This window comes from Rhea pennata, chromosome 5, assembly GCF_028389875.1.
Source record: "Rhea pennata isolate bPtePen1 chromosome 5, bPtePen1.pri, whole genome shotgun sequence".
Taxonomy (NCBI): Eukaryota; Metazoa; Chordata; class Aves; order Rheiformes; family Rheidae; genus Rhea; species Rhea pennata.
Genome location: NC_084667.1, coordinates 40,300,117 through 40,328,008, shown reverse-complemented (window position 1 = coordinate 40,328,008; position 27,892 = coordinate 40,300,117). Strand labels below are relative to the sequence as shown.

At 43.8% G+C, this 27,892-nt stretch overlaps 1 protein-coding gene across 1 annotated transcript in view; it reads left to right on the top strand.

Moving 5' to 3' along the window:
- The window catches only part of MUC2 (mucin 2, oligomeric mucus/gel-forming), a 52,997-nt gene extending 29,107 nt beyond the window's left edge, over positions 1–23,890 (top strand). Inside the window, exons 30-49 of the mRNA XM_062576354.1 lie at positions 213–809; positions 1,949–5,098; positions 10,757–11,439; positions 12,649–12,823; positions 13,394–13,641; positions 14,787–14,970; positions 15,093–15,297; positions 15,899–16,077; positions 16,703–16,772; positions 17,079–17,185; positions 17,345–17,376; positions 17,558–17,735; positions 18,331–18,435; positions 19,032–19,072; positions 19,726–19,848; positions 20,266–20,364; positions 21,045–21,173; positions 21,832–21,871; positions 22,168–22,297; positions 23,635–23,890. Coding sequence (XP_062432338.1) covers positions 213–809; positions 1,949–5,098; positions 10,757–11,439; positions 12,649–12,823; positions 13,394–13,641; positions 14,787–14,970; positions 15,093–15,297; positions 15,899–16,077; positions 16,703–16,772; positions 17,079–17,185; positions 17,345–17,376; positions 17,558–17,735; positions 18,331–18,435; positions 19,032–19,072; positions 19,726–19,848; positions 20,266–20,364; positions 21,045–21,173; positions 21,832–21,871; positions 22,168–22,297; positions 23,635–23,890 — 6,731 coding nt within the window. The remainder of the gene's footprint in view (positions 1–212; positions 810–1,948; positions 5,099–10,756; positions 11,440–12,648; positions 12,824–13,393; positions 13,642–14,786; positions 14,971–15,092; positions 15,298–15,898; positions 16,078–16,702; positions 16,773–17,078; positions 17,186–17,344; positions 17,377–17,557; positions 17,736–18,330; positions 18,436–19,031; positions 19,073–19,725; positions 19,849–20,265; positions 20,365–21,044; positions 21,174–21,831; positions 21,872–22,167; positions 22,298–23,634) is intronic.
- The last annotated feature ends 4,002 nt before the right edge of the window (positions 23,891–27,892 follow it).

Here is a 27,892-nt window from a genome sequence, read left to right as displayed (position 1 = left end):
GGGGAAGGATTGATTATAAAAATGAGCTTTCCTGTGCTCATGGTAGATGGATGACTGCAGATGTGTGGCAGAGCTCTGAGATGGCCACTTCTAATAGTGGTACTTTAATGGAACATAGATGCACCGTAGGTTCCATGGGAGAGGCTCAGATCTGCTTGCACCCTTGCCAGTTGTCTGTGTCCCAGCTGTTCCTAACTGTTTGTGTTGCTGATGTCCGCCTGTAGTATCCTGCGACTGCGTCTGGACTGACTGGATCAGTGTGAGTTACCCAAGTGTGGATGCAGATGGTGGTGAAGATGAATCCTATGAGAACATCCAGAAGCATGACCCTTCCTGGGTGTGTGTGAAGGCTGAGAATATTTCGTGCAGAGCAAAGGATTTCCCGAACACTCCCATTGAAGAATTAGGGCAGAAAGTGGAGTGCAATGTTAACACAGGGCTCACTTGCAAGAATAAGGACCAGGTCGTGGGGGGTCTGATACCAATGCCAGTCTGCCTCAATTATGAGATCAGTGTCTGCTGTGTCCCAAACAAACCGGAGTGTATTCCAAGCACCACCCCAAGCACCACGGTTACAACCACCCCAAGCACCACGGAGACGACCACTCGCACGGCAACACCATCAGTAGTTCCCACCAGCACAACGCCATACAGCACTGCCTCCACCAGTGTCTGGACGACGACGACCACCACCACGTCGGGCACTCCGTCACCCACGCCAACCACCATATTCATCACGAGCTCGCCTTCACCGACACCCACCACCTCGCTAACGCCTCCAACCGCAACAACTGCAGGTAGCTGTCTGAGCCATGCTCTTGTGTGTTGCCTGCCTTGCTGAGGAGCGATTGGGGTCCATCGGCACCTAACGTTAATCCGTTGTGTGCGCGTGGTACTGCAGGCAGGACCAGTTACTCTATACAGTGGATCCCGTGTAGCAGCCAGATCCCATAGTGAGTCCTGGGGCTGTCTCTTTCTCGAGTCAGGAGCCCCCAGGGGTGTTAGTAGGGGACTTTTGGATCCTCCTAGTTAGCTTGTGAAGAGGGAGCTTCTTCACCCTGGTCCCGCTGCCTTGGTTAGGCAGGTATTGAGCCGGCCAGAAGTCCTGTTTCTGTCCCCATGGGGCTCCGTCTTTGTGCGGAGGCCACTGTGCTTCCGCGGAACCACTGTGTAGAATTACAGTGGTGCTTGGGTAAGGGCTCCCTTGTTCCATGACTTGTTTGGGCTGTGTGCTGTTCAGCATTTCTCCTCGTTTTGTCCTCCTGTGTCGCCTTCCTGGCCAGCGCTGGCACTTGGCTGCAGGTCTGGTGGGAGGGAGAAACGTTTCCAGAGCAGGTTTCTGCGGAGGAGGTTCAGTGAAGGGTTTGCATCCACGTTTTGGTAGTGGCTGTGGGCTGTCCCCTTTGGTTGAGAAGTCCCCGTAGTACTTCTGGGAACCGCTGCACCAGGCTTGCGCTACGCTGCCGGGAAGCGATCCAGCATTGAGTCGGGAATATCGGCTTGCTGCCCTGTCCCAACCGCGCCGCTCTCAGCGATTTCTCCCCGAGTTAGCATGGAGAGGTGAGTGGCAGGAGAGGATGAGAGAGAGGCAGGAGGTCGCACTGTGTCTTGCTCGGTGTCACGTCATAGCCTGCCGTCGGTGTTTTCTTGCACGTGAGAAGCTCGTGCCAGGAGCGCGTGTGGTCTCACGGGGGGAACACACGCGGCCCGTCCCTAGGTCTGTTTTTTTACAAGGGCACTTTGTGGGTCTGGAGGGGAGAGTATGGTCGTACCAGTGAGGTCTGCTGGGGCCAGGGAGGGTCGAGTAGTGTCGGTGTGTGTCAGTGCTCTGAGGTGGCCGCTTCTGTGGAGCACAGGTGCCATGGGAGAGGCTCAGATCCACTTTCACCCTTGCCAGTTGTCTGTGTCCCAGCTGTTCCTAACTGTTTGTGTTGCTGATGTCTGCCAGTAGTATCCTGCGACTGCGTCTGGACTGGCTGGATCAATGTGAGTTACCCAACTGTGGGTGCAGATGGTGGCGAAGATGAATCCTATGGGAACATCCAGAAGCATGACCCTTCCTGGGTGTGTGTGAAGGCTGAGAATATTTCGTGCAGAGCAAAGGATTTCCCGAACACTCCCATTGAAGAATTAGGGCAGAAAGTGGAGTGCGATGTTAACACAGGGCTCACTTGCAAGAATAAGGACCAGGTCGTGGGGGGTCCGATACCAATGCCAGTCTGCCTCAATTATGAGATCAGTGTCTGCTGTGTCCCAAACAAACCGGAGTGTATTACAAGCACCACCCCAAGCACCACGGTTACAACCACCCCAAGCACCACGGTTACAACCACCCCAAGCACCACGGAGACAACCACCCCAAGCACCACGGTTACAACCACCCCAAGCACCACGGTTACAACCACCCCAAGCACCATGGTTACAACCACCCCAAGCACCACAGTTACAACCACCCCAAGCACCACGGAGACAACCACCCCAAGCACCACGGAGACAACCACCCCAAGCACCACGGTTACAACCACCCCAAGCACCACGGAGACAACCACCCCAAGCACCACGGTTACAACCACCCCAAGCACCACGGAGACAACCACCCCAAGCACCACGGTTACAACCACCCCAAGCACCACGGAGACAACCACCCCAAGCACCACGGTTACAACCACCCCAAGCACCACGGAGACAACCACCCCAAGCACCACAGTTACAACCACCCCAAGCACCACAGTTACAACCACCCCAAGCACCACGGAGACAACCACCCCAAGCACCACGGTTACAACCACCCCAAGCACCACAGAGACAACCACCCCAAGCACCACGGTTACAACCACCCCAAGCACCACGGAGACAACCACCCCAAGCACCACGGTTACAACCACCCCAAGCACCACGGAGACAACCACCCCAAGCACCACGGTTACAACCACCCCAAGCACCACGGAGACAACCACCCCAAGCACCACGGTTACAACCACCCCAAGCACCACGGAGACAACCACCCCAAGCACAACGGTTACAACCACCCCAAGCACCACGGTTACAACCACCCCAAGCACCACGGAGACAACCACCCCAAGCACCACGGTTACAACCACCCTAAGCACCACGGAGACAACCACCCCAAGCACCACGGAGACAACCACCCCAAGCACCACGGTTACAACCACCCCAAGCACCACGGAGACAACCACCCCAAGCACCACGGTTACAACCACCCCAAGCACCACGGAGACAACCACCCCAAGCACCATGGTTACAACCACCCGAAGCACCACGGTTACAACCACCCCAAGCACCACGGAGACAACCACCCCAAGCACCACGGTTACAACCACCCCAAGCACCACGGTTACAACCACCCGAAGCACCACGGTTACAACCACCCCAAGCACCACGGAGACAACCACCCGAAGCACCACGGTTACAACCACCCCAAGCACCACGGAGACAACCACCCCAAGCACCACGGTTACAACCACCCCAAGCACCACGGAGACAACCACCCCAAGCACCACGGTTACAACCACCCCAAGCACCACGGTTACAACCACCCGAAGCACCACGGTTACAACCACCCCAAGCACCACGGTTACAACCACCCCAAGCACCACGGAGACAACCACCCCAAGCACCACGGTTACAACCACCCCAAGCACCATGGAGACAACCACCCCAAGCACCACGGAGACAACCACCCCAAGCACCACGGTTACAACCACCCCAAGCACCACGGAGACAACCACCCCAAGCACCACGGTTACAACCACCCCAAGCACCACGGAGACAACCACCCCAAGCACCACGGTTACAACCACCCCAAGCACCACGGAGACAACCACCCCAAGCACCACGGTTACAACCACCCCAAGCACCACGGTTACAACCACCCCAAGCACCACGGAGACAACCACCCCAAGCACCACGGTTACAACCACCCCAAGCACCACGGAGACAACCACCCCAAGCACCACGGTTACAACCACCCCAAGCACCACGGTTACAACCACCCCAAGCACCACGGAGACAACCACCCCAAGCACCATGGTTACAACCACCCCAAGCACCACGGAGACAACCACCCCAAGCACCACGGAGACAACCACCCCAAGCATCACGGAGACAACCACCCCAAGCACCACGGAGACAACCACCCCAAGCACCACGGTTACAACCACCCCAAGCACCACGGTTACAACCACCCCAAGCACCACGGAGACAACCACCCCAAGCACCACGGTTACAACCACCCCAAGCACCACGGAGACAACCACCCCAAGCACCACGGTTACAACCACCCCAAGCACCACGGTTACAACCACCCCAAGCACCACGGAGACAACCACCCGAAGCACCACGGTTACAACCACCCCAAGCACCACGGAGACAACCACCCCAAGCACCACGGTTACAACCACCCCAAGCACCACAGTTACAACCACCCCAAGCACCACGGAGACAACCACCCCAAGCACCACGGTTACAACCACCCCAAGCACCACGGAGACAACCACCCCAAGCACCACGGAGACAACCACCCGAAGCACCACGGAGACAACCACCGCAAGCACCACGGTTACAACCACCCCAAGCACCACGGAGACAACCACCCCAAGCACCACGGTTACAACCACCCTAAGCACCACGGAGACAACCACCCCAAGCACCACGGTTACAACCACCCCAAGCACCACGGAGACAACCACCCCAAGCACCACGGTTACAACCACCCCAAGCACCACGGAGACAACCACCCCAAGCACCACGGTTACAACCACCCCAAGCACCACGGAGACAACCACCCCAAACACCACGGTTACAACCACCCCAAGCACCACGGTTACAACCACCCCAAGCACCACAGAGACGACCACTCGCACGGCAACACCATCAGAGGTTCCCACTAGCACAACGCCGTACAGCACTGCCTCCACCAGTGTCTGGCCGACGACGGCGACCACCATTTCGGGCACTCTGGCATCCACCCCAAGCACTGTAATCAGCATGACCTCTTCGAGTACTTCAACGCTAAGCACCACTATCAGACCAGTAGTAGTCACCCAGACCTCAGAACTTCCAATCAGTATACCTATGGGTATGTATCTGATCTATTTTGTCTGATTTTGTCTTGTTCTTGGATAAATCAAGTTCATTTGGTACCTTGTGCCATCTCTGTAGTACCCCCGGAACAAGTTTTTATACATTTCTTTTTATTATTATTTTAGCAGAGTAAGTGTAGGAAAGCATTGGTAGTATACTTTTCTCTTGGTTAATTTGTGCCTGTGGGGATTTTTTACCTTGCAACCTGCCTTTAGCCAATACTGAGGTAATGGGCAGGCCATCTTCTTCTGGAGTTAGGCTTCATTCTTCTGTTGCAGAAGAAGTCTTTGCAGCATGCCATTGTGTAGACGAATGATGATTGACCGATAGGGGTACCTTTTTAAGGAATCATTTGGGCAGTGTTTTTAAGCATTGCTTCACTTTCCCATGCTATCCATGCAGACATTGGAGTGCTGTTCCAGATCTAGGACAGAAGGTTTCCCCAGGCAGCCTCGAGGGATAGGGTTTGAGGAAGGTTTTCAATCTTCTTACCCCCAGTGGCTGTGAACCAAACACCCACTCTAGTATCCTCAACCATCTCCCTCACCATTGCCAACATACAGCACCTTCCTAATACCTCCACCCACAATAATTGGAGGTAATTGACCTGTGCTGTCATATGTTGCCTTACTATGGGAGATGCCAAGATCTGACAGTACTTAGTGTTTGATACCCAGTTTTGGAGTAGGGTTCAAAGTTCAAAGACAAACAGCTGCGTCCCATAGCTAGCCCTAGGACTGGCTCTTTTTGGAAAAAAAAGCATGCAGGGGCCATGGACAGGTTCTGTTGTGTTCCTTTATTTGATGGGACTCTGAGGAGGTTTTTCATCCTTCACCCTCTGACTGGCTTAGGCAAATACTGGAGCAGCAGGAAGTCTTGCTTCTGCTTTTGTTGGGCTTCATTCTTCAACTAGAGAGAATGTATTCAGAGAAACCTAATGTGTGTAACTGGAGTGTGCCTTGTTTTGTCACTGTCATTTTAGGCATTGTTTGGGCATGGCTGTGCAGAATTTGTTTGCTTTTTTTCTACATTGCCTCTGTGGCCATTGCTGCCACTTGCCTACAGTTCTGTATCTAGCAATGTTGGATTTCCCTGGCAGGGTTCAGGTTCAACCTCTGTATAGACCCTGGATATGCAATGTGGTCTGTGGGTGCTGAGACCCACTAATGTGCCTGTGAATCGCTTTCTGTGTAGGGCATATCACTGATTCCTCAGTTTTCATCTGAAGAGGAAAAAATTGCTTTACCCTCGTAAAACACCAAAATGTGGGTTGGTTCTGTTTAGGAATTGCTCCTGCGGGCTGTGAGGGTGGGGCAGCAGCAAGTTTATCTCATTCCTATTCTCTAGCATTTTGACAGTCCTCTAGCATTAACAAAATGCGTTTCTGCCTACTATGTGTATGTTGGCATTGTATTCTAAAAGCACAAATATAGAAAGTTCTGAGGCAGGCCTCTGAGGATTGTAACTATTTATTAAATGCCAGGCATTTTAAATGAGCCTGCATTAAGGCTTGTAATGAAATCTGGCTTGATTGTGTGAAAAGGATGAAGTGGAGAAGTGAATTTGGGGTACTAGCATGCCAAAACAGCATTTGAGTGGGTAGTTTCAAAGGGCTGAGATATAGGTAAGGAACAGCAATTGCTCTAGGTACTGCTTAGTTTTAGAGGAGCCAAATGACCCTGAGCATAAGCAGCACTGGTTTGAGCATGCCACATGAATCATAGAATCATAGAATCAGTAAGGTTGGAAGGGACCTCCGGAGATCATCTAGTCCAACCTCCCTGCTCAGCAGGGTCACCTAGAGCATGTTAGACAGGTTGCATCCAGGCAGGCCTTGAATATCTCCAGAGAAGGAGACTCCACAAACTCTCTGGGCAGCCTGTTCCAGTGCTCCGTAACTCTCACAGTGAAGAAATTCCCCCTCACGTTCAGGCGGAACTTCCTGTGCTTCAGTTTCTGCCCATTGCCTCTTGACCTGTCACACGGGGCAACTGAAAAGAGTTTGGCCCCGTCCCCTTGACACCCTCCCTTCAGGTACTTGTACACATTGATAAGATCCCCCCTCAGGCTTCTCTTCCCCAGGCTAAACAGGCCCAGCTCTCGCAGCCTTTCCTCATAGGGCAGATGCTCCAGCCCTCTGATCATCTTTGTAGCCCTGCGCTGGACTCTCTCCAGTAGCTCCATGTCTCTCTTGTACTGGGGGGCCCAGAACTGGACACAGTACTCAAGATGAGGCCTCCCCAGGGCTGAGGAGAGGGGCAGGGTCACCTCCCTCGACCTGCTGGCAACACTCTTCCTAATGCACCCCAGGAGACCATTGGCCTTCCTGGACACAAGGGCACCATGAGGTCAACTTGTCATCCATCAGTACTCCCAGGTCCTTCTCTGCATGGCTGCTCTCCAGCAGCTTAGCCCCCAGCTCATACTGGTGCCTAGGGTTATTTTTCCCTAGGTGCAGGACTCTGCACTTGTCCTTGTTGAACCTCAGGAGGTTCCTCTTGGCCCAACTCTCCAGCCTGTCTCTCCTGCCCTCTGGTGTATCAGCCACTCCTCCCAACTTGGTATCATCAGCAAACTTGCTGAGGAAGCACTCTGTCCCCTCATCCAGGTCATTGATGAATAAGCTGAACAGGATGGGACCCAGTACTGAGCCCTGGGAGACACCACTAGCCACAGGCCTCCAACCCTCCACACCACTGATGACAGCCCTCTGAGCTCTGCCTTTCAGCCAGTTCTCAATCCACCTCACTGTCCACTCATCTAACCCACCCTTCCTGAGCTTCTCTAGGAGGATGTTATGGGAGACAGTGTCAAAAGCCTTGCTGAAGTCAAGGTACACAACGTCCATTGCTCTCCCCTCATCTACCCAGCCAGTCATGCCATCATAGAAGGCCATCAGATTGGTTAAGCAGGATTTCCCCTTGCTGAATTCATATCACCTTTTTTTCCTACATATGCTTGGAGATGACATCCAAAATGAGCTGTGCCATCACCTTTCCAGGGATGGAGGTGAGGCTGACTGGCCTAGGGTTGCCTGGGTCCTCCTTCTTGCCCTTCCTGAAGACTGGAGTGACACTGGCTTTCTTCCAGTCCTCAGGCACCTCTCCAGTTCTCATGACTTTTCAAAGATGATAGAGAGCAACCTGGCAACAACATCCACCATCCCTTTCAGTACCTGTGGGTGCATCCCATCCTGGTCTATAGATCTGTGAATGTCAGGCTTGCCCAGAGGGTCTCTAATCATATCCTCCTCAACCAAAGGAAAGTCTTCCCTTCTTTCTCCCTCATGTCCAGGCTACAGGATTCCTAGGGGCTGCCCTCAGCAGTGAAGAGTGCAGCAAAGAAGGCATTCAGTAATTCTGCCTTCTCTGTATCCCTTGTCACCAGGGCCCTCGCCCCATTCAGTAACGGACCCACATTTTCTCTAGTCCTCCTCTTGCTGCTGATGTATTTGAAGAATGCCTTTGTGTTGTCCTTAACATCCCTTGCCAGACTCAACTCCAGCTGGGCCTTAGCCTTCCTCGCAGCCTCTCTACATACTCTGACTGCATTCCTGTAATTCTCCCAAGCAGCCTGTCCCCTCTTCCACATTCTGTGTACTTTCTTCTTCTGTCTGAATTTGGCCAGGACCTCCTTCCTCACCCATGTAGGTCTCCTGCCCCTTTTGCTGGACTTCTTACCCATAGGGATGCACTGCTCTTGAGCTTGGAGGAAGGGATGTTTAAATATTAGCCAGCTCTCCTGGACTCCCCTTCCTTCTAGGGCCTTAACCCATAAGACTCCACCAATTAGGTCTCTGAAGAGCCCAAAGTCCACTCTCCTGAAGTCCAGGGTTGCAATCCTGCTTGTTGCCTTACTTCTTTCCTGCAGGATCCTGAACTCCACCATCTCGTGGTCACTGCAGCCAAGGCTGCCCCCAACCTTCACATCATTAACCAGTCCCTCTCTGTTGGTAAGGGCAAGGTCCATCAGGACACCCTTCCTCGTAGGCTCCTCCACCATTTGTGACAAGAAGTTATCATCAATGCATTGCAGGAGCCTCCTGGACTGTTCGTGCCTTGCTGTGTAGTCCCTCCAGCAGATGTCAGGGTGGTTGAAGTCCCCCATGAGAACCAGGCCTGTGATCGTGAGGCTACTTCCAGCTGTCTGTAGAAGGCCTCATCAACTTTCTCTTTCTAGTCAGATGGCCTGTAGTGGACATCCACAACACTGTCCCCCGTGTTAGCCTGCCCTTTGATCTTTACCCGTAAACTCTCAACTGCCTCCTACTCCTCCACCCCTAGGCAGAGCTCGACGCATTCCAGTTGCTCTCTCTCATAAAGAGCAACTCCACCACCTCGCCTTCCTGGCCTGTCTTTCCTAAAAAGCACATAGCCATCTATGGCAGCGTTCCAGTCGTGTGAGCTATCCCATCATGTCTCCGTGACTGCAGTGAGATCATGGCCCTGCAGTTGCTCACAGATCTCCAGCTCCTCCTCTTTGTTCCCTGTGCTGCGTGCATTGGTGTACATGCATTTAAAAGAGGTAGTCATGCCTGCAGGTTTCCTAGGAAGAGTGTATGGGGGTCACCCATAGCCATGTCCCAAACACACATTCCTAGCTGCATGCACCCTTTGGAGGCCCCCCAACCCAACTTGTGTTTCGTTGTCTACCCTGTCTGTATGACAGGGTAGACCTTCCTCCTACCTAGTTTAAAGCCCTCTTTACTAGGCTGGCTAACCTGTTTGCAAAGGCAAATGTGCCCCGCTTGGTGAGGTGAATCCCATCTCTCCCACCATTTGTTTGTCTTCAAACCATGTTCCATGGTCATAGAGTCCAAAACCCTGTTGCCAACACTAGCAGCATAGCCAGTTGTTGATTTGGAAAATCTTCCTATTCCTCCTCCCATGCCTCCCCCTAATTGGCAGGACCGATGAGAGAGGAGCAGAGGGTAGTAGTCTGATGAGTAGACAAGCCTTGGAAGCCTTTCAGACACATCTTGTATCCTTGCCCCTGGCAGGCAGAAAACCTCTCTAGAGGAGGGGTCAAGTCGGCAGATAGGCACCTCTGCCCCCCTCAGCATGGAATCACCCACTACAACCTCTCGTCGCCTCTTCTGAGTGGTCACGCAAGGCACAGGCTCAGACAGCCAAGTTGATTCCCTTGAGGCCAGGTTTGGGTTCTCCTCATCCTGGAGTGCACTAAACCTGTTCTTCAACTGTAACTCTGAGTCTACAGGAGGATTAGGGGCCTTTCTTCTTTTTTTTTTGAGAAGCAACTAGTAGCACAGGGAACAGTGATCTCTTCCTAGAGTATATCTTAACAGCAGTACAGAAGTAACCAAAAAGCTTGCTGACCAGCTTTATGAATTCCTCTGGATTTCAGACTGCTGAACATTTCTCTAGAAAATAAAATTATATCAATATAGAGAGCTGATGCATCCAGCACAGGCATTTGTTGAACTATTTAGATCTCTGTTTCTCAAGCAAGGTTTCAAAAGTTTTGTTCATAAGGCATGCATTAGTAAATAGCTATTAAGAAAACAGTTTGTGACTACTGCCTAATTTAATGTTGTTATGAAGTAAAAGATTTTTTTCATTATAAGAAACAAAAAGTTAATAACAAATGCCGTTTCTCTCTTACTACTAAATAATCTTTACTCCTTCTCCTAAAGAAAATACATCCAGTAGCACAGGAGCACCAACGAACACCACTACTAATACTACTCCTTTAGCGACATCACTGACAAGTGTGATTACAGAAATAACCAGTACGGTGTATACTAAAACCACGACTACAAAACCACCACCAAAAACAGTGTCCACAAGCCCAGTGTCAGCCACAACATCTGGAGTCACTGAAACCACATCAACCACCGAAGCCACCACGCATGGACCACCTGTAACATCAATTAAATCTACTCCAGTGTTCACCACGACATCTGGAACAACTGAACCTACATCAACTAGTAGCTTCTCCGGATCAACTGTTCCTTTTACAACATATGCTAGCTTTACCACCCATTCTGAAACAACTTCTATAGAGTCAACTTCATCTCTAGAGACCTCTTTTCCTGTTTCAGCCACTACTTCTGGAACAACTCCAACAGAGTCATTCACCACCACTTCAGGAACAACTTCTACTAGTTCCACCACTACCCCTTTAACCACCACCACCTCTTCAGAAATAGTTTCACTTGTCTCAACTACTACCTCTGAGCCAACTGCTGTCTCAAGCACAGTCACCATTTCAGGAACTTCTACCTACAAAACAGTTACTACAGTTAGTTCAACAAGTGCTGTACCATCAACCACCCCTGGGAAATATTGTTCTATTTTCCCTAATCAGTCTATTCCGGTTAGTAAATTTCATGTTTTCTTTTTCTTTAGTATTCTGCTTTGAAAGAATATTAGACATAGCAGTGTAATTGCAAATTAGGGTTTTTATCTCTGGTATTTCAATTACGTATTGGCACATTCTGGATATTACATTGACCTTATACGTAGTTACAATGCTAATAGCACAGAGCGTAGATACTTTTCTGGATGTAAAAGGAAATATCAGGCCATTCTATTTTATGCTATTTTCTTGGATGTCAGCATGACATGAAGTGATTTTTGGTTTTGTAGCTCGTATATTAGTGTTAGTCCTCCAAGGACAGTTTTAGAATGGCTTTTCTTCAGGGAGTTAGATCACAACTCAGTGATTATTTTTATTGTGTAGGACCTTTGGTGAAGAGATAACCAAGGGCTAACTCACACTAAATTGTGTTTTCTGTTTCTCCTTTCTAATAGGTACAGAGTGGGGAAAGGCTGGTTGTGTGTTTCCAAAGTCATACCCCGGCCCAACAGAAAAAGAGAGGATTGTGCTAGTCTGAGTGTGGAATAAATTATAGTTAGGCATACTCTGATTTCAAGACAGGACTGTGAAGCAGATCACATCCAAATGCTCGTGAGATTTGACTGCAGTTAGGAGACATAGACAGACTCATGGCACATACAGTTATAAAGCTTCCACACAGCTAAGATGTTTGCAACACTCAATAGAGCTTCAAAGACAAAAATCAATTGTGGCTGAAAACTGATAGATATTTGAAAAGCTGTGTACCATCACAATGCATATGTATAATCACCTTAGACGTTGCATTCCAATTAGTCGATGTTCTCTGTACCTTCAGCTGTATTTAATGTTTTAGACATCCAGAGAAAGTGACAGAGTCTAGATGATGAGATTAGATTAGACATCTAACATTCAGACAACTGAAGCTAAGAAAGACAATTACCCTTTCTGATTACTGGCGTGACTCTTGCAATTACTGCCTTTCACTTAGCACCTATCAGTAGAGATAGCTTGTCTTACAGGCTTTGGTGATGGGGCTGAGTGTTGCACTTCATTCCCATTTTTAGACTTCTACTGGGAAGAAAACCATCATTAAATACACCCTGTTTCATAACTAGGCAAAAAGTATTCAAGCATAACTGTTACCAGTCCAACTACTTCATGAGGCTCCTCTTTTTTTTTTTTTTTCTTTTTCTTTTCTCTCTTTCTCTCTCTTTCCAAATACAGTCAGGTGACTCATTCTGGCTTTGTAACTGCACGAAGGTAATATGTATAGAAGACAACAAAGTCGAGGTGATTCCAGTAATCTGTAATCCACCTCCTAAACCCACTTGTACTAATGGGCTTGCTCCTGTACAAGTTGTTGATGAGGATGGATGCTGTTGGCATTGGGAGTGTGATTGTAAGTATATATTTTGTGGAATATTTTGTCTCTTGTGGGATCATTACTAGTGACAAAAACAATAGTTGTCATGGGACAGGGACTGACATGTGAGGACTGTGACACTTGGACTTCCAATGTTGAGTTATTTAGAGTGCTACATTGATTCTTTTTAGCTAATCTGGACTTTTACTTAATTTGATAGCCATCATTTCTATGTAACTGCTGTTTTACTAGGATAAATTAGTCTCCTTAGGTAGGATTTATATGTCCAGATGTAGATATCTATATAACAGAAGTCTACATATGAGTTACTTAGACTATCTGTTAGTGTACCTCTAGGATACGGTTCATCTTATTCTCAATTATATATCAGAAATAAGTTGGATGTATGGTGCCCTGAAAGTGCCTCTTTTTCTTTGTCTCTTAAAGATGAGTTCCAGACATTTAGCTCCCAAATTGACATCTAAACTTTAAATTTAAATTTTTAACATTAGATGAGATGAACCCTACACCTTCAGATTTTGTTTATAGTCTGATCTGATTCTGTATGTTACCATAAAAAACTAACCTAACTGAATCTCTTCATAGGTTACTGCACAGGCTGGGGAGACCCGCATTATATGACTTTTGATGGACATTACTACAGCTATCAAGGGAATTGTACATACGTCCTTGTGGAAGAGATTAATAAATCAGTTGACAACTTTGGTGTCTACATTGATAACTACCATTGTGATGCACGCGATCCAGTCTCCTGTCCACGAACACTCATTGTGAGACATGAGACTCAGGAAGTGCGCATAGCAACAGTCCAACCAAATTCTCTAAAAGTACAGGTATTAGAGAATGTTGCCTTTTATATGTAGATTGAAATATCAATACAGCCTGAACCTGATAATTACATTCATGACATTAGGAAAAGCTTTAAAAATGATCTATGTTTTAGCTTTAGTACCAGCTTGGGTTAGGAGATAGGACTGATTTGAAGGACTGCTTTTTTGGCTCCCTGAATATTGGAAGAAATATCTATGATTTCTGTCCTCTTTAATCTCGAATATTTGCAGTGCCTTATCTCTCCTAGATGTGTAAACATGACAGTACTGATACCAGTTAAGGTTATAAAATAAATTTGTGTATAATTAATGAAGGAAAGCAATGAGTATTGAATGGAAGGACACAACATAAACTGGACCTAGAAATGAAAGTACTAAGCTTAAACATTTTAAAATAATATCCTTTTTGCCTTTGAATGGTGTTTCCTTTTATTTTTTTTAAAAGAGGGATTTATTTTATTGATAAACATGATGGTCCAAACACTGGGGTTTCAAAAATGGCTGAGAAGTGTTTGTTTTTAGACTTTTTTTGTCGTGAACATTACTGTTTGAAATTTACTTTTTTACTTTACTTTACATTACTGTTTCAACTATAGTTGAAAGATTTCAATATGTAAGCCTCTTTTTTTTTTCTTTTTTTTTTCCTCAGAGGCAAGGATATCTGTCTTTACTGAATACAAGGATTAGTATTAGTTCCATCGGTTCATCACAGCTGTTGTATTTAAATAAGCAACATAGATTTTGGCTTTTTTTCATTTAATTTTATTATAGACACCTTTCTTTAGATATTTTTAGTCATTCCAAGAAAGTTAAAGGTTTGTGCAGTAGAAATTCAAGAGAATTTTATGTTGCATTTTTACAGGGCTTTTTCAATGCCATAGTCACTCTGATAAATCTGTACCATGTTAGCCTCTAGCTGATTTAAACTCTAAAAACCTTGTTTATCGGTGGCTGATAGGCCTTTTCTTTGGCTCTAAGTATGACTTTGCAGTAACGTAGAAGGACATTGGGAAACTTGTGAATGAAAAACAAATTACTTGCCTTTACATTGTATCATTCTATCTTCAGTGCAAAGTAATGAACAATTGATTTATTTTCTAAAATCAAGCTAAATATATGTCTCTTCTCTGTTTTCTTTTATATATTAGGTGACAGTAAACAAACAGGCAGTGGCTTTGCCTTACAAAAAATTTGGTTTGACTGTGTATGAGTCAGGCATAAATCGTGTGGTGGAGATTCCTGAACTTAAGATGAATGTAACCTACAATGGCTTGTCCTTTTCTATCAGAATGCCCTACAGCCTATTTGGCAACAACACTCAAGGACAGTGTGGTAAGGCTTATTGTAATAATTTTGTACTCTTTAAAAATGGCAAATGGGTAAATTACAACCTTGCCACAAAGATTAATGGAATTTGAGAACAAATCTGTTTTTTCTCCCCTTACTAATTTTAGGTACTTGCAATAACGACACAGCAGATGACTGCATGTTACCAAATGGAAACATTGCAGAAAACTGTGAAACCATGGCAGATCATTGGCAAGTTGTCGATCCCTCTAAACCACAGTGCTCTCCAGGCATAATTCCTACAAAGAAGCCTAGCACAACCACAGGCCAACCCTGCAAAGAAGCTTCAATCTGCCAGCTTCTTTTAGGAAGGTAGATATTTCTTTGGTGTTTATAAGCCTTAATCTTCAAATTTAGTGGCAATTTTGAGGTTCGTTTCTCCGTAAAAAGTATTCTTAACTATTTTTCCATCTCTTGTAATGCTGGAGGCTGTTTCCACCTCTTGTTTTTCCTAGATGTCATTCTCTTTGTCGATTTAGTTTGCTTCCAATGCTGTTGCTGCCACATCAGCCTTCTGTGATGTTCTTACATTCTTCCATGCTCTGTTGCCTTTTGCTGTGCTCACTCAGCAGCAGAGATCCACTGAAGACAGAGATTTTCATTTTTAGAACCTGGCGTCAGATGAAAAAAAAAAAAAAATCAAACTCTGTTTCACAATGTAGTGCGTGGCTACACTTGATAATATTCATCTGGCTCCTGGACAGAAAATAATGGTGCCTGAGTATTTTGGAGATAAAGAGAGAATGCTTCAAAATATATTGGAAGATTACATCCTTGTCAAGTGCTGTTTGGAAAAACCTCTCAGTTACAGTTCTTGTTCACAACTCCCTAAATATCACTTCTGCCACATTATAGCAAGCACAATGAAGAATTCATCAGTTATTCAATAGCTAATAATGTTATATATTTCTAGTGTGTTCGAGAAGTGCCATAAATACGTTTACCCTGAGAAGTACTATGCAGCCTGCGTTTTTGACAGTTGCACACTTCCCCAGTTAGATCTGGAATGCTCAAGTTTGCAGATCTATGCTGCCACCTGTGCTGATCAAGGCATCTGCATTGACTGGAGGACTCATACCAATGGTGTTTGCTGTAAGTATTTTGCCATTTATCTTGAACTATTTGGGAATCTTACATGAAACTATTTTAGCAACTGTCCCGACTGTGAGTCAATATTACCTTGTAAGCAACAAAGACACTTCTACCTAGTAATTTCACAGGCAACATATTTTACAATAGCAGTGATAAATGAACCTGAAGAAGTATACATCCATTGACCATGTCAGAAACATCTTTATCAATAGATACTTTCTTTTTCATACAGGCAATTGTGTATTTTGCAGACATCAGTGGATCACTCCTGTGTTTAATGTCCTCTATTAATTTTTCAAGTGTAATATAAATATAAAGGAGATGAAGGGTAGGAATACATTCCATTCTGTACAGAAGAATCCCAAGCTACAAAAAAAAGTTGTAATCAAGCTGTAGAATCTCTATGGCACCGTATTTCTATCCCTATGTTGCATAAAATAATCTCAGTCAGAGACATGAGTCTGAGAACTGTTTAATCTGTTTGCTTCTCCTGCTCAGGTCAAGATTGTCAAAGATATATAGGAAGATGAGTAGTTATTTTTTAATTTCTTGGCATAAGGTCATGAGGCTTTTATATGATATTCCTACTGAGCACTTCCTCTTTTTTTTTTATTCTCCCATTCAGCTTATAAATGCCCTGCACACAAGGAATATAGAGCATGTGGTCCTACTAAAGAGATGACCTGCAAATCAAGGTAAAAAAAAAATTCCTCACTGCTAGTTACATCTCATACAACTGTTTAATAGTATCTAGTTTGTAAGTGGATGAGGGAAGTCAGTCAACCTCCTTTTGTCTTTTGAATTGATTGTCAAAGTTATTACCACTGTTCTCTTTTTATACTGTTTGGCTGTTTACCAAAACAAGAATGCTGACAAATCCCTAAATCACAGATTTGCAGATCATTTGCACCTGTATTTTCTGTTAAAGTGTATTTTGCTTAATCTTCCTCTGTGTGCCTGTGTCAGTAATGGTATTCCTTTGAACATTTTGTCTCATGCAGTCCAGAGCAGCAAAACCAAACTGAAACTGAACAAATGGAAGGCTGTTTCTGTCCTAATGGAACAATGCTATATGACTCTGGTGTGGATGTTTGTGTAAAAACTTGTGGTGAGTTTTACTACTACATTTGAATGTATATTTATTTCCTCTGTATTGTTGCCTTCTCATACATACAGCATTGATATGACTAAATGCCTTAATCATACCACATAGAGGTATCTACTGTTACATGAGTGGTAATGGAAATTTATTTTGATATTTTCACAGGTTGCGTTGGATTGGATAATATACCAAGAGAGGTATACCACTATTTGCTTTTGTATTTCAAGTAGAGGTGGTGTTGGGGATGGGAACAAAGAGAGTAGTCTTCACTGGAGCAGTCTTATTTTGTTATCTTCCAACTTTTCAGTCCTGTTTTTACTTCTGTTCCTTTTAATTGCTAACAGTGCAATCACTTTCTTTTTTTTTCTTTGATGACAGTATGGGGAAAAGTTTACAGTAGACTGTAAGGACTGTATTTGCCTGGAAGGTGAAAATGGCATTGTGTGTGAGGCTCACAAATGTGCTGAACAAAATGAGATCAGTTGTGATGGAGAAGGCTTCTTTAAGGTCACTGAAATCAATTCTGAAGATCCTTGCTGCTCCATTACCACCTGCAGTGAGTTTATATCTGTTTATAGCATTTCACTACCTTTTAGGAATAGTAAAGAAAATAGGATTGAACTAGTTTATCACCACAGACCTGCAGTAGACAGTCACAAAGTAATGTTTTCACTCATGCTTTTTAAATCAGTTTGTCCAGTGTTAGAGGAGGGTCCTTTTAATATTGGAATGGCTTAACATAACTGAATCTACAGTTAGGGTCACATTTTATTAAAGTAGCATGCAGATAGATTACAGAATTCCGTGTAGCTGTAGGATTCTCATTTTGCAGCAGTTGCCTATGATTTTGGAGACGCAGAGTCCTGTAACAGTCGTCCACTGCTTCTCTGCAAAGAATTGTGATACTTTTCTAATGCTTGGCAATTTCTTACTAGAATAAGTTTCATAAATTAGTACAGTCCTCTATCTAATGCCTGGATGCACTAGGAAAAAAATGTGTCCTCTAGCTGCAGTTTTTTTTCTTTGGGGAGGGTCTAGAACATTCCCTAGCAATGGAAAGTCTAACCTAAATGTTCAGGTGGGACCTTGATTGATAATTATTTTTCTGTAGCCATAATACAAGGTGCCTTCTGGCTTATTCCTCTTTTCAGAATGCAATACAAGCTTGTGCACAAGCAAAGCCCCCAAGTGTAAGCTGGGATTTGAAGTTCATTCTCATATTCCCAGTGGTCAGTGCTGTCCTGAGTACCAGTGTGGTAAGTCTTTTTGAAATATATTACAACAATTAGCATTGTATTTTATGTATTTTAGTATCAAAGGGTAGGGAGACTGTATACAGTACTCTCTTGAAAGAAGTAACAAATGCAGTCGGATTCTAGATGGTTGCTATGAACATACCTGTCGCTGTAGCTTGAGAGAGTAGTGCAGAGGGAATCAGATACAGCTCACGTGGCTCAAGAACAATTTTTTGTGTTTAAATATATGTAAGAACAGTTACAGAATAAACTGGGACTGCAATTCAAGCTTAACCTAGCAAGATACCCCTGTAAGTATGCCGAAGGGAAAATAACTGTACAAAGTCAATGTTATTCGTGTAATGAACACTGGGAACTGATTTACCTGTTAAGCTGGTGGTCTTGGCTATGAACTGGACTATATAGATCAGACCAAATCTTCTTCCCTTTTTTCATGTGCAGTAATTGATTTTATATATGTCCTATCTATTATTGGAAATGGGAAATAACCAATATATTTGAACATACACATTGTATTATGACTGGAGTGGTGTGAAGACAGTATTCCCCCCCCCTTTTTTTTCCTATGTAACCACCTATTCCTCTCTTTTCATCAGTTTCCAAGGGGGTTTGTGTACATCAGAATGCAGAGTTCTTGGTAAGTTCCTGTTTCAACAGTCTCCAGTAAAAATGGTTTTGAGACTAGTTAGCATCCTTTAACACAAGTGCTATAAAGAAGTTTCTATCTATTATATTCCATATTTAATAAAATTTCAGATTTTTGTCAGGGATTTATCAATTTCACAAAGTCTAAATCTTTTCAAAAAAGGTTGCTGTATATCAAAGAGACTGAACTGTTGTTTCTAAAGGCCAATACCAGAAATGGATTTGGTTTTAGAATGAAGTATGTATACATCCAACAAAATCAATCCACAATTAGTGTCAGCATTTCATTGCAATTTTAAGACTGTGCTTTCAAAAGTGAGATGATTTGTAAAGAAGAACTATTCTAAAGACACTGAAAGTCATGATAAATTCTTTTGGTTTCAATGATTGTTTTATTGCAGATATTTATGACACCTATCCAAATTTATCTTTGCTATGTAGGACTTCAGTAAAGACATATGTTAAATTAAATTCAATATGAAGCATGTTGTATGCACAAACAGCTAACCAAATAGCTATCCCAAAGTGTTTGTAACGGATTCCTTTTTAGTTCTTGGGTTTGGAGGTGTTTTGGGAATTAAGAAATGTCTGGCACACATATCATATTTCATTAATATGTGAATCTCTGTTTCTTAAAATTTATAGCCTGATTCCCCAGTCTTTGTTGATAAGTGTCAGAATTGTATCTGCACTAATGAAGTTAACGTCACCACTCAACTGAATGTCATCTCATGTGAGCATATTCCTTGCGACACATATTGTGAACCAGTAAGTGACACATTTCAAAACAACAACAACAAAGTTTATGTACATAGAAGTAGAACTAGAAATCCAGCACCTGCATGGACACTAACTGTCCTTGAGCAATCTATTCTGTGCAGCTTGATAATGTAGCCAACAGTACTCTGTTCACATGGGGAGAGTTACCCGGAGAATTTCTGTAAAATGCTTGTTAAAGTGATATTTAACTACTAGGCATATTTATTGTTGTATTTTGATTGATTACATTTATAGCTTGCTTCTATTACTTGTTTTCTGTGGGGTTGGTAATCTTCCAGCACAGAAAGGCACAAATCTAGAGCGTACTTTAAAGCATAATAGATTCATGGATTATTATGTTTTCATTTATTTCTCAAAAATACACCTATCATAGTGCTTTAATTTTAATTTAATTTTAATATCTAGGGATATGAACGTCAACCAGTGAAAGGTGAATGTTGCGGAAAATGTGTGCAGACTAAGTGTGTTATACATGTCCTAGAAAGTTCTCTCCTCATCTTGAGTGTAAGTATGTTTTACAAATTTTGTAGCGATGTAAGACATAGCATTCTGTTTGTCTTTATGAAAGTGTGGAGAGACTTGGTAAAGAATTACTAACGGCAGGAATCAGGCTTAATTACTAAGTTTGCATCTGAAAGGTCAGAGGCCCACCTTAAGCAAAGTTCACATACAGTTTTCTGGCATGAAAGATGAACTCATAAAATTAGATTTTCTGGAAAGCTCTTCTTGAAATGACAAGTCAGAAGTACCGTAGGTAGGATTTTTCTTGTAATGTCTGGAAGTTTGTGCTTTTTTATATTACTTGATTTCTACATGCTGAAAAAATGCTAGAAAAGCCTGGGTATGGAGCAGTTTTATTGCCCTTGTAGGGTGAAAGTTTATAATTATTCCTAATCACCATATGGAATTTTAGCTTTCTCTAGGCAAAATCGAATGGCACAAGTGAGATTGTTCATAACTCTAATGTACTCTACATGCTTTAGAGTGATTTTTCTTTTCCAAGGAAAATCCCATGCAAAACTCCAAAGATCCTCTCCAGCTGTGGCATCCTGCAGTATATGCAATAAGCTCTAGCCAAAGTGGCTGTTAATCCAGAAATAATCGACTGGGGAACAAGAGAATGGGAGAATTTTGGCTTGAGCATCCTTCAGCTTTCTTTATGATATTTTGTATTTTCTTTGCAGCCTGGAGAGTTTAAAAATGATCCTTACAACAACTGCACTGTTTATAGCTGTGTAAATATTCACAATCAGCTTATCTCCTCCACATCTGAGATTACCTGCCCAGCATTTAATGAAGAGACCTGCAAACCTGTAAGTAAATATGGAAAACTCACCCTCAGTGCATAAATTACTTCAGTTCATCCACCCAACTAGCAACAAAGTAACTTTAAATTTTGGTGATCTTTCTCCAAAATTTCTCTGTCTCAAGAGTAGGGAGTCTTACATCCGTGCACCTCTATGGTGTGCATAAAATAAGATATGTGTGTGGGTGTTCAAGGCTTATTACTGGCAACTGTCTCTTGGTAGCCTAAAAACTGGTCAACACTGAGATGTAAGGTCCTCACAGGTTGCTTTGTGTGGGGTCCTGTCTGAAAAAGAACGGTGTTTCTTTGAATGTCATGGAAAAACAAACTGTCCAGTCAGTAGGCTACTGGCTGTACCATGCATACTTCCCATTCAAACATAAAAGTGTCTGAGGAAACTGTTTTGGAATCGTTTCTAAGTAGAAATTGCATGCTCATAACTGTACACTTCCTTCAAAGTGTTGTCTATGTCTCCATATTCCTATGAAAAGTGACAGATTTCGAATCTGGAAAAGACCTTACTTTTGTTTATTCAGATCAACTCCACAGTTCTATTTCCTAATTTCCAGCCATTGAGGAGTTGCTCTCCTCAGTTACTAACCTAGAAAGTTCATTATTATAGGGAAATAATAATGTTCCTTTTCCTGTTTGTTTGCTTTTTTCAGGGAACTATTACATTCCTACCTAATGGTTGCTGTAAAACATGTAAGTATGTCAGTGAATGTGAATAAACAATAGTACAGAGAAGAAATTTTCATCTTAAATCAACCCATTTTCCTTTATAGAGGCTGACAGGCTTGCATTTAAATAGATACCTGTATATTTATATTTTTTGTTCCAAGCATTCAATGTCTGATCTCTCTGGAAAAGTATAACATGAAGCAGAAAGAACACTTGAGACAGTACTTTCAGTGAACTAGTGAAAGCTTGAGTGTGCTGAACTGCAAGGAGCTTTTGGAGCTATTTCACCGAAGGTGTTTTCTGATCATCTTTCCTCACAGGTGCGCCTCTGGATAGCCCAACACCATGCTCTGTCCGTCATAGAGAAGACTTTATTTTCCATCAGGGCTGCCATTCTCTGACAAGAGTTGACTTGACTGAATGTGAAGGAACATGTGGAACCTTCTCTCTGTAAGTAAACTGATCAGACAAAGAGATTTGAATTCTGTGGGCACTGAGTTTGTTTAAATAGAAGGAACAATAAATATATAGACAGAATGGTAGAAGACCTGGAACTATCAGCTCTCAAAGTCATGGGAACAAAATCATGAAATTTGTGACTGAACAGTTGATTCATCTTAGCACAAAGAAAAGAGTATTAGATTTTCTTGGAATTCAGACAGCTATGATGGCGTGGTTTTACCACTGAGAGCCAGTTTGCTTGTCATTTATGTCAGATCATCTTGGATTCAAGCGATCTCAGCAGAACATGGAATATTTCTTTTAAGGAGAGAGAGCCCAGAGAGCAGTCAAACCTGATGCTCATTAGCTGAAAAGCTGCTTCTCAAGAATTGCCATATAAAATGAGATACACATACATCTTTTCAGGGAAGATTCAAACGTGTAATTTCTTTAGAGTAAAGAAGTGAGAAAACAGCTTTCTTCCAGCGTGATGTTAATGGAGAAGTCCCTTTGTATGTTTTTTCTCTGGAATGAGAGAATCTTCAAGAAAGTGGTTACAAGAAAGTGATTGGTAGGATACTTGGTACAGAGCTATTAACACCCCCTGGAAGACCACAGTCAATAACTCTTGACTCCCAGAAAAAATTATCATTTGCTGCCTATCACAGAAAGTACATCAGAAAACTGATCGTTAGTCTCAGACTGAACCCTGATTAGCCAGAGGATTAATCAGTATTTTGAGACACCTTATGGTCTTGCCTCTACACACAAATGTAAGAGAAAGATGGTTCTTGACACAGTTTACAGCCTGATACTAAGAGAGTCTACAGATTAGGAATGGTACTTGGGAAGCTGATGATCAAAGGGATGGAAAAGGTGCTTTGCTGTGAGGTATAAACAATAGTAGCTGTTGCTTCCCCTTTTCATAATACTGCCTGGTTTGGAATATCCACTGTGATTCATACGATACAATTGTAGCCACATGTGTATGCAGCTTTCTCCTTCAGTCATGGCTATGTCTGCCCATACGTGTTTGATCTGGTATATTTAACGTCCATCTCTGCTGGGATTATGAAAGGAATCTAAGATGAGCTTGTAGAATTCACTGGATTTTTTTCTTAATCAGACTTAAATAATAATTGTCTTACCAGAATATCCCAACCAGTGCAATGAATTTTAAAAGCATGTTGCATTAAACTAATGCTCTGCCAAATGAGCTCATCACTACTCATTAGCCCCAGCAGTGGCTCTTCTGCATTCTTCTGAATTCCTCACAGGAGCTCTGTGCCTAATTTATCCCTCTCCAGTGAGCACAGAGTAATGTTACCTTTTTTCCTTGTTAACAGATACTCTGCCGAGGCTAATTCTATGGAGCACAGCTGTTCCTGCTGCAGGGAGGCAAAGACTAGTGTGAAGGAAGTGGAACTGAAATGCCCTACTGGGCGCTCAATAACACATCAGTATGTGTATGTGGAAAGCTGCAGTTGTCAAGACACTGTATGTGAGATCTCAAAATCCAAAGAATCCACAAGCACAGAAGAAAATGACAAGCAGAGTGCTCTGGACCGTATCAAGAGGGCTATCAGCTTAACATCAAAATGAAGAGGAAAAATACTAACAGCACTCAAGTAAAGGGACTATGCACCATTCTCATCTTCCTTGACTAGTTCAGAGCTTTGCTTTTCCCAGTTACTGCATCCTGTGTGTTCTCTGATTATTTTTAACAATGCTCTAATTTATTTGTGTGCAAAAGGGGAAATTTCTTCCAAGTGTATAGCCTTTTGAGTCCACTTGTAATCAGCTTGTTTGCTCTGAGTGATTAAAAGCACATTTCAAAAATTTGGGTTTTGTGCTTACTTATGTGCTGTCTTGATGACATTCAGTTTTAGAAGAGAAGGAAAGTTCTTCAAGCTGCAGGAAGTCAACTTTCATACATCCTAATCTTCTGAGTATCAATCTATGGCTCCTTAAAACATAAAATATGTGAAGGTCTTGTCTGGAGGACCCAGCATGTAAGGTGGAGCAGTGCTTGATGCTGTCTACCAGACAGGCAGAAGATGGATAAAGTATCGTGATGTGATACAAGTGACTTTTCACTGTAGTGCAGCACCAGATCATTCTCTAGCAAGGTTGTATGTGTTTTAGTACTGTCTCAAAGGTTGCTTCTTTTCATCACAATTACACATTTTCACTGAGAAGATAGTTCCTCTGCTGTGAGAGTATGAAGTTCATTCACGGAGTTTGAACTTTGAGGGATGCATAGTTAGTAAAATAGGAAGAAGTCTCCAAATTCATACCTTTGCAAAACAGATGTCCATCCTCAAACTAGTCATACTAGGCTTATTTACAACAAATGGAAAGAAATAGCCATTTTGGGCATTCATTGATCTCATACTAAAGGAGATAGCCAAAAGACATTAGCTGGATTGCATTCTAAAGTGCCTATTTATCTGACCTAAAAACTGCCTGTAAAGGGAGCTGAGCTAATCTCCTTCAGAGTTGGACGTATATCTTGAAGACATCTGAAGTATCATGAGAGTGGTTTACACCTTCTGTGTGTGAAAATTGCATTTAGCATTATTTCTGTCTCTCTTAGTGAACACTAATTGTGTTTTATATTTCTGAGAATTTAAACCTGTTTGAGCCACAACCAACCTAAGTGCAAGCATCTTTGCTAAATGAAGTGGTAGAATTTGTGGCACAGGAGACTGTGGATTCAGCACATATTTTTTTGTGTGTGAAAGAAAGAGCTCTTTATGCTGTTTTCTCCCTGCTTTCCTTCTGTATCATCCATTCTGTGCTACTGTTTGCTTTGTCAAGTGTGTTACAGCTTAGAAGGTAGACATCAGCAGGATGCACAGAAAATGAAACACAAGAAGTTTTTCATCTTCAGAATACTGTCATTAGAGAGCTGATGTCTGTGGAGGGAGAGAAGTAGCCAATCCAAGAAGAAGGAAGATTAGTCACTTTAAAAAGCAAGCTCCAGAACTACTGAAACCTCATTTCTGCTTCAGTCTGGGTTTCTGAGGATTTATATCTCTAGGTCACCTGTGAGATGTGACTGAAGCTTTTCTCTTGAGGCATTTAGAAGTCACTCTCATGGTGGATTCTTTGTTGTCTAACAATTTGTGTGTTGACACTACAGTCTACTTCTTCTTGAGGTGTATGTAAAGACCACTTGACTCAAAATCTGTCAATGTCTAGCTGGTTTTTGAGATCATCATTTTTGCAGTGTGCATTATACTTTCACTGAAACCCAAAATCTCCCTTGTTTCATTCTTTGTTCCTATTTTGACATCTATATTGGCTCTTTCTGTCCTTCTGGTGAAGGGTAAAGTAACTCTAAATAAGGAAATTAAATGATCTGCTGTAAAAGTCAGTAGAGCTGCAGTTTTTGACTTTGCCACTACAGGGCAGTCTGTGGCTGAGAATGTAAAGTTTCTTCACAGACAGAAAGCAGGCAGCCTACAGAGGGGAGATTGTACATTGCCAAGAATTTTACGTGTGAGACGAATGAGTACTGATGTTTCCCCACGGACACTTGTATGCTTTTAGTAAGCGTTGGGAAAAACTGTTCTGACAAGGGTTTACATGCATGCACAGCATGATGTTGCTTGCAGTGCTCTAATTATAGCAACCCCTTCAGTTTTGCTACTGGATCAGTGCTGCCCATGATTAGGTTCCCAAGTGGGTACTGTCAGAGAATTCTTAGTTACAGGTGCTTGGCAGTTCCAGGTCAAACTGTACGTGTCAAACCTCCACCCCTTTCTGTGCTCTTGGTCACCTCAGAAGTTTGCCGTTCAGTTCACACCTGTATTTCCATTGAAACTGGGTGACAAAATTGAGCAGGTTAAACTTTATGCCCAGTGGAGAAATCCACAAAGAGCCTATAAAAGAGAAATTTCTATACGATGTGCCCAAGAAGAGGGGAAACAATTGCTGGAAGAGAACCTTCCCTCCAAATCTGAAAGCGCAGTTGCTCAAGAGATTCCTTCTCTCCAAGTTTTATACCCCTACATAAAAAAAGAATCTCTCTCTCTAGGAGGAGTCCCTTATATCCACTTAGACATTCCTACAAGCGTTCTTCACCTACAGAGAACCCTCTTTTTAGTAATGCTGTGATAGAAGAACAGGCTTTGCTGCTTTATGCTAGGCATTACCTCTATGCTAGGCAAATGACTGGGAATCCTGCCTTTTGGTACTCTGAGTTCGTGCTTTCTGGCAGCTCTGGAAAATGGACTTAGGACTCCCTCACCTGGAGGGGTCCTAGGAAAGGAGAGAAGTTGTAACTGGAGAAGTTCTAATACTACAAAGAGTGCAGTGAGCAGCAATTTTCCTCCTTCTCGCAGCTCTCTTGAAAGAAAATGGAGACCTGCCCTGCCTGATCACATGGAGATTTTGAATCTTAAATTCAAGCAAGAGGTATTGGTTCTGTAGGCCACAAGCTCAGCCTCACCTGGAAAACCCAAAGGAGTAATTGAAGAAATCTCCCAGTACCAGACATTTAGGGGCCACAGAGGAGATGGTGGAATCTTCGGATCCCATTGCCTTTTATCTGACTTGCATGTCCCGGCAGGGCCTATTGCAAGCATCACAGAAATTTGTCCTCCAGGGTCTAGCAAGAAGGGAGCAGTAGCAGCAGCCCCAGCAGAGCTCAGCTGTGTGGCAGAGTTGCTAAAAACGCTTGCTTGGGTCCATGCCATAGAGCTGTATTCCTCTCCTCTCGGACTTTTCTCCAGTTTCCCACTTCCATTTTTGGCGAAGGACTTCCTTTTGGTTTGCTTCTTTGTTTTTTCATCTCTAGTTCCTTAGCAGTTCTGGCTTTGTCCTGAAAAAGGGGGAAGACTTCCTGTGAGGCAGGTGGGACTTTTACCCACACAGCTTTTGGAGGCACCAAAAGCCCAGGGTCCTAGGTCTTGCCCTACAAGAACTGCTCAGTTTGGCCTCACTTTGGTGCAGTGTCCCTAGGTAAGAGGTGAGCAATTTCCTTCAGCATAGGGTTTAACCATGTCCCTGAGCAGTGCAGTCTTTGAATCTACTTGGCCATTCTGGTGAGCAAAACCAGTATCATGGCCCTATTGCTGCCTTCCCCAAGGGAGGGAAGGGCAGGCATTAGCAGTCTAATATATCCTAAGAACAGCCTGGAGCTAGGATCCATGATTATTGCCTTGGTTACAAGAGGCTGTGATTTTGAGTTGCTATCTGCAGGAATAGGGTGCTGCGTGCTCCTCCAAGTGGCCTGAAGCTCAAGAAATCCTTCCCAAGAAGCTGCAGTCTTATGGGAAACTCTTCACAGCATACAGCCAGCTGTGAGAGATCACTGCCGAAAGCTGAGGCACACCTGAGTGAGTTGGCTGCAGCTCAAATAGGCTACTATCACTAAGTGAGGTAAGACCACTGCTGCTGGGGTTTTCAGGGCAGAAAAGGAAAAAAAAAAAAAAAAAAAAAAAAAAAAAAAAAAAAAAAAAGAAGAAGAAGAAGAGGAAGGACATTGCCCTGTTGTTGTGGGTTCTGAGATGCACTGTGAGCTCACCCTGATGCCAGTCTGAAAGGGTGGCAATTGTGGCATGTAGCTCATCTGTGGAAACATGCAGGTTTAACTCC